Source organism: Lactuca serriola, chromosome 9, assembly GCF_051521515.1.
Source record: "Lactuca serriola cultivar US96UC23 chromosome 9, Lser_US96UC23_V15, whole genome shotgun sequence".
NCBI classification, from domain to species: domain Eukaryota; kingdom Viridiplantae; phylum Streptophyta; class Magnoliopsida; order Asterales; family Asteraceae; genus Lactuca; species Lactuca serriola.
Window position 1 is genome coordinate 8,924,819 of NC_136416.1, and position 6,423 is coordinate 8,931,241.

Genomic DNA, 6,423 nt, shown 5'->3' on the forward strand with positions numbered 1-6,423 from the left:
TTTTCGCGCACGAGGATCCGTCTTCTCGAAACAGGAGGTTACCTCGGCTTTGCTGATTTGGGTTTTACACTTTACAGCGCTCATTGCTGGTTGGAGTGTCAGTATTCTTTGAATTCCGGCGAACGACAACGAACGTAACTAGGGCCATCACTCCCGTGTGTAGTTTCCAGTGGTATTATATCTCCTTTCTTGTGCTCTACTGATTTTAGCAATTAGGTTTTTACAAAATAGCTACTGTAAGTTACTCCACAACAAAATTGAAATTGGTAACCATTATCAAACACCGTTCTATAAGATCTTATCTATGTAATAGCTATGTCTTCAATTTTTCATGGTCATATGCCCAAAATCGAACTACGAATGAAACCCTAATTCCGCAATTGAATATAGTCTACCCTTACGATCTTTTGATAATACATGCTTATGTTAACATGCCCCACATTTGCTGTTGTGGTCCTCCTTAAGAGCGAGTATCTCTTTCACTATGCTTCAGATTGCACCATGAATTTCAATTAGGCAGATTTATGGTCTACCACTGTATTATCTTTGATTATGGTTTAGATTTCATGTTAATTTTCGTTATGGAAATATAGAGCTTTATGTTAAATAACACCAGATTTTCTAAATTAAAATCCCTTAATAATAGGGAATCATTAAAACAAGCTACCTGACACAATCACCAGATTTAGCGAATATATGATGAAACGAATGATGCCATGGAGTGACGATGATGATGATTCTTCAAGTCCTGATTCAGATGCTTCCGATAAAGATGAAAATCCAAAAAAGAACAAAAAGATCGTTTCTGGTGGTGGATCTGGATCAACGAAATCTAGAGGTAATAATTTAATAAATCTTCCATTTCTTAAACAACCGTGCATCATCATCTCCCTACATAAGCCTAGTTTTTGTTGTATTTTTTTTATATGCAGTTGAATCTGTAAAGCGGAAGAGCAAAGGGATAGACTTTGAAGCGCTGAGTCAGCACGGGTATAGGGGCGGGTTATCGGTCCTAAAAGTCCCTCCACCAAAAGAAAGCGACAAGGACCGTGATTGGTCGTGGTCAACCGGGCAGGGGCAGGACAGGCGGGCAGCAAATGAGACGGAAGAGAGCTACCAAGATAGACAGAAGACGAGAGCCATGTTGCTTGAAGGAGAACAGTTGGTGCATGCACGAACGCAGAAAGAGAAAAACTTGTTAAGCTTCTCACAGAAGGAAAAGAGGAAAAGGGATATGGGGCAGGCTAGTAGGGGTAAAAGCTATGTCGAAGAAGAGAAGAGATTGTTGAGAGAAAATGGGATTTACTCTGGTTTTGATGCTTGACACTTTATGATATGCCATTTGTCCTTGTACTCTTTCAACTTATGGGGAAAAAAACAAGTATTGCCTTTGAACTTGATTTTGATTACTCTTAATAGTCTATTTTGAAAATAGTTATCAAAATTATGTTCTTTAAAGCAAAAGTTAAGTTTGAGTTTGATCAAGAAATAAAACTCGATCCATACAAACTTGATTTAGATAAAATTGATGACTGTTTTGCAAGTATTCGATAAAGCAATCTTGATACCAGTAATTGAATAGCTTGAAAATGTTTATCAGAATTATGTTTGTTAAAACAAGCTAAACTTGAGTTTGATCCAATACAATAATTATTCAACGCATGCATAAGCTTAAAAAGCTCTCAATAAAAAAAAAAAAAAAAAAACGACGTGTAATTATTAACGGGATTTACATGAAGGTGCGACTCTTTCCAGTTTTATCCTTGTCATATTCATGGACTCTTTTTAAGTTTTCAACATTTTCTTATAAGTTTTCGATATATCCCAAATACATTTTGTTTGGGATTAAACAATAAACCATAATAAAGGATACCAAATTAAAGAGTTTGGTTAACTACTTGCAAGTTATTCTATCTAACTCACAAGTTAACTACACAATTGATGTATTTTATTCAAGGCATAGAATGCAATTTCAAAAGGTTAAAAATAAAAGTAAACATGACATTGCTTGTTCCAATGGATTCTTTGTGTCCAAACAAGTCTTTTCAAGTATTTAAAAATGAGAGAACTATTCAAAATAACTAAATTTTGTTCCAACAAGTTTTTAGAAAGATGACTCTGGAGCACCAACATATCTTCGATATTATATTGCTGATGTATATAGAAATACAAGGTTTAATAACTTAAATTTTATTCTAACAAGTTCTTAGAAAGATGACTTTGGAGCACCATCGTATCTTCAATATAATATTGCTGATGTATATGGAAAATTGGCAATACAAGTTTTAATAACTTACTGGATATTTGACCAAGATGAAGATCGAAACAAAAACATGCAACACACAATCACATAAAAGTAACATTGATTGTATTTGTTGTCATTCAGGATGGAATGGGTATTTTCAGTAATGAAGTATATAAAAAATAATTTGTGCAATAAGATAAATGATTGATTTATGATTGTCCAATGTCGTATATTGAGACATATGTGTTAGATAGTATTACCAACGAAACAATTATATATTGTTTTTAAAATTTGAAAACTCAATGTAAACAATTGGAAGACATTTAAGTTTGATCTTTGGTACTGAGACCAACTCCAATCGACCGATAAAATAGTGATTTATTGGTCAAAAAACCTCCGATGGCACGGTATAAGAAACGGCAAAATGGGGCGCATCTACAGTAACCCGCCAAATGGTGGGACACTGGCAAAACTCATATTCAATATAATAATATAATACTGTATTAATTTTGTATAAGATTAGATGACTTTTGTTTTTTCTTTTAAGACTTGGTTTTTTCGATTCATTCTTTTTTCCAGTATTTTTTTTTTCTATAAAACTGGTGTTCTGCTACCTTCATTTTCATTTTTGTATCTGCTCAACTGGAAATGTGGAGAGTGGAAAATGGTTTTCAAGAAATACATTGGTTGTAGTCTTGTAGAGGTGAAAGCATTTGGAGAATGAAAATTGGAAAGGTCAAGCAACTCAAACCTAATAGAATGGAATTGAGTTTGGAAAGGTCAAACATGGTGGTTTCAAGAAACCATGGATGAAGGTAGTCGTTTTTAAGAAATAGTGAAATAGAGTGAGTTTCCACAAAATGAAAATAATAATTATTTATTAAATAAAAATATAAGTAAAGTTATTTTATTAATAAGATATTATATATATGTTTTTAATTGGGTATTTTTAGTGTGTGGTTGGAATGAGGAAAAAAAAAATTAGCGTTCAAATCACACCAATTTAGTGTTTTTTTTAGTGTCAAGGTTGGAATTGGCCTAAAACCATGCGTTCCATTAGACAGTAGTTGGCAATCCGACTTGATAACAAAACTTTTTTGACCCCTTTTTTGTTACTTTAATTTTAAAACACCACTGTTTATTAACTTGGAACTAGAGAAATTTCAAACTGCATGTCAGAATCACAACTTCCATATCTCAGTAAAAAGTTGTTTCTAGTCTTATTTTGCAAGCAACCTAATCGAATGATCAAACCTTACCAATGCAGTAAAAAGTTCAAAAAAAAAAAAAAAAACATATATAATATTATATAATAACCAAAATTTAGCATAACTTAGATTCAGCGTAGTGCATTGGTATAGTTCAAACACCAGAAACTACATTAAAGTCGAAAGTCCATATAGCTCATTAGCCTCTACATAATAGGATCATGAAACATCCTTTTTCCCTATTTTAGAACCTCTTCACGCTGATCTGCTGGGAAGAGTTCTGCAGATGGCCTTAATAGTGTTGGGAGTAGTTCTGCAACAACCTCCTATAAGCGACGCTCCTATCTCACACCATTTATTCACATACGACACAAAATCCCCATCCGCAACTCCTGTGTTTTTCTGTCACCACAAAAAAAAAAAAACATCACACTGTTTACTGTATACTGTGTACCTGTGACTGACGTGAATGAAATGAGGGAGTACTCACCACCCACTGTTTTATTTCAGCATCGTAAGTTTCACCGCTGTTTGGATAGATAAGTATCGGTTTACTTGTCACCTGAAAGAAAGATTTGTTTCGTCAGAAATAAAACAAGAAAATAATTATAAAAAGTAATAATACCTTTTTAATAGCTAGAATCAACCCACTGATAAATCTAGGTGGCGTACAGTTGATTCCAACAGCAACAACTTTCTTACATGCATCAGCAATTTTAGCACATTCACTCAACGAATCACCACTCACAACGTTTACACCATCTTTTGAGTTAAAAGAAAACCAAGCTGGGATTTTTATGCCTTCTTCAAGAATCTCAACAAAAGCCTGTTCAAGTATTCATAAAAAATTATCAATATTTAATATTCAATAATAATAGGAATCTTAAATCTTAACCATAAGCACAATTACACAACCTGTGCTTCGAGCTTATTTGGAACTGTTTCAAATGCGATGAGGTCAGCACCAGATTCAGCTAAAATTTGAACTCTTCTCCTGTGAAAACTCTTTAAGAACTCAAGATTCATTGCATTGCCATAGTCCCCACTGTAACATAAACACAAGATTTCATGGAAATGTTTTTAAAATAATATAATGTGAAGTTATGGTTATTTAGTTACCTGTATTCAGAACCATCAGCCAGATATGCCCCATAGCTTCCTACAGATGCAGCAACTAAGATAGGCCTACAAGATTCACCATATTTTTCATAATATATATCCCTTGCTTCAAGGGCAATATCTACACTTTTTTTAAGCAGGGCTTCGCTTTCCTCTTTAGAGAAGCCTTTGGCTTCAAACCCTTGAATTGTTGCCTGTCAAAAAATAGTAAGTATTAAATTGAGAGAGAGAAAGAGTATTAAGACAATTTATCAACAAAAAATAGTAGTGACTAGTGATGCTGATTTGGGGGGGGGGGGGGGGGGGGGGGGGGGGGGGGTAATTGAGTCACCTGATAAGATGCTGTGATTATTATATCTGCACCAGCTTCAAGATAATCAAGGTGTACCTGCAAATAATAGATAACGCTAACTTGTTTCAAACTGCATATCATGAGAACTCAGAACAGGACCACTGAAGAAATAAATGTAGTAATTATGATAGTATAGTCAAGAAATGGTCCTTATAGTGTTGTACATGGGCCACGTGATTAGGATGCTGACAATATATCAAATTTTCTTGTCTATAGAATCATATCAATACAAGTTACATGGTCCTACTTCCCCTTTATGGACCTATATCCTATATGAATCCTGGTTTTATGAAGAGTATAAGACCATTTATCAACAAAAACTAATTGGATAGGTTATCTAAGGCTAATTGGGGATCTGGTAATCCAATTTATTGGTATTGAGAGTTAAAGCTAGCGTTCATCATCTTCCGAATCAACAAAACAGGTGCTCTGTGTGTGGTGCACACGTTACTAACAAAATAGTTGCTCTTCCTGAATGAGGAAGAAAAAGAAACTAAAATCTACAGTCATTCGATTATAAAAGATACATAGTTATTTCTTCGCAACTTGTTTCATACAGAACAGCTCAAAAATAAACATGAAAACCGATTATTGATGTATAATCATCCTCAGGGAACAAAATTAATCAACGCAGAGATCGGAACCTCCTTCCAACTGTAAGAATCCTCGAGAAATTTTCTAAAATAAAACTCTGGCTCCTAATGTATAAGAGTTCGATTTCACCAGACACAAGTTTAGCATTTATGTTCGATCTTTTGTGCACCGACAAAAAGGATGTAAGTTAGTCGGTAGCCATGGCGTTTATTTATAAAACGGAAATAACATTGCATTCAAAAACTCTCAACATCCTCATCATTCGGTAGATTTTTGTTATAGAAACGACGATTACAACACCGGTAAATATACAGAGTGACAAAGAGGTTTTTGGATACCTGACGAACAAGGTTACCAGAAGTAAGGAGGCACTTGGCGCTCCAGAGAGGGTCGTTAAGGTCGGCACCATGTCTTTCAAGCTCCGTTGCAAGTCCACCGTCAATAACGGCCACGCCGCCCGATTTGCGGAGGAAATCATACATCAACGTATCTACGATGCCGTTGCTCAATCCCATTGTTCAGAATAATTTCTATTTAATTAACTGAAATAAACACAGAATCGACTTCTCTTCCGACGACGGCAGTGAAAACAACTCGATGATCGCTGAATCAGCCGAACAAGAAGTGTGTATTTATAGAAAGGGTCTGAAATCGGCGATTTGGTTTAAACTGTACTTGACAAAATGACCCCCTTAACATTCATATACGGCAGAAATAGCCCCTATTCTGTGATATCTAAAACAATTAACTACCTCAATTCAAAAATCTATTCTATTAATACTTCACCTCAAATTCATATTTACAAATGTTATTAAAGAGATGCTAACAGAAATTACATATATTTTTAATTTATAAGAGCATCTACCATAATTAATTATTTCAAGGCCAATTACTAATCTCTAGCC

The 6,423-nt window shown here is 34.6% G+C and overlaps 2 protein-coding genes across 3 annotated transcripts; one reads left to right on the top strand and one right to left on the bottom strand.

The window, feature by feature from the left end:
- LOC145076634 (uncharacterized) lies at positions 1-1,395 on the top strand. 2 transcript variants are annotated; one of them, XM_079022444.1, is made up of 3 exons: positions 1-172; positions 647-838; positions 933-1,395. In XM_079022444.1, the coding sequence occupies exons 2-3, from the start codon at positions 697-699 to the stop codon at positions 1,322-1,324; spliced, it is 534 nt and encodes a 177-aa protein (XP_078878570.1). In that variant the 5' UTR covers positions 1-172; positions 647-696; the 3' UTR covers positions 1,325-1,395. The 2 variants fall into 2 exon arrangements, with proteins under 2 accessions (XP_078878570.1, XP_078878571.1); XM_079022445.1 differs by having other exon boundaries at positions 684-838.
- Positions 1,396-3,531: 2,136 nt separating this feature from the next.
- LOC145073891 (homocysteine S-methyltransferase 2-like) lies at positions 3,532-6,123 on the bottom strand. Its single transcript, XM_079020364.1, has 7 exons — positions 5,857-6,123; positions 4,904-4,960; positions 4,573-4,766; positions 4,369-4,498; positions 4,079-4,279; positions 3,944-4,015; positions 3,532-3,855 (listed from the first exon to the last, which is right to left on the bottom strand). The coding sequence occupies exons 1-7, from the start codon at positions 6,031-6,033 to the stop codon at positions 3,709-3,711; spliced, it is 978 nt and encodes a 325-aa protein (XP_078876490.1). The 5' UTR covers positions 6,034-6,123; the 3' UTR covers positions 3,532-3,708.
- Positions 6,124-6,423: the final 300 nt, after the last annotated feature.

Excerpts from the sequence above, each read along its gene's own strand:
- LOC145076634 (XM_079022444.1), top strand. The coding sequence starts at position 697 with ATGATGAAACGAATGATGCCATGGAGTGACGATGATGATGATTCTTCA. Across the intron at positions 839-932 it reads TGGATCAACGAAATCTAGAG|TTGAATCTGTAAAGCGGAAG; the intron begins GTAATAATTTAA and ends TTTTATATGCAG.
- LOC145073891 (XM_079020364.1), bottom strand. The coding sequence starts at position 6,033 with ATGGGATTGAGCAACGGCATCGTAGATACGTTGATGTATGATTTCCTC. Across the intron at positions 4,767-4,903 it reads TAATCACAGCATCTTATCAG|GCAACAATTCAAGGGTTTGA; the intron begins GTGACTCAATTA and ends ATTTTTTGACAG. Across the intron at positions 3,856-3,943 it reads CTGAAATAAAACAGTGGGTG|AAAAACACAGGAGTTGCGGA; the intron begins GTGAGTACTCCC and ends TTGTGGTGACAG.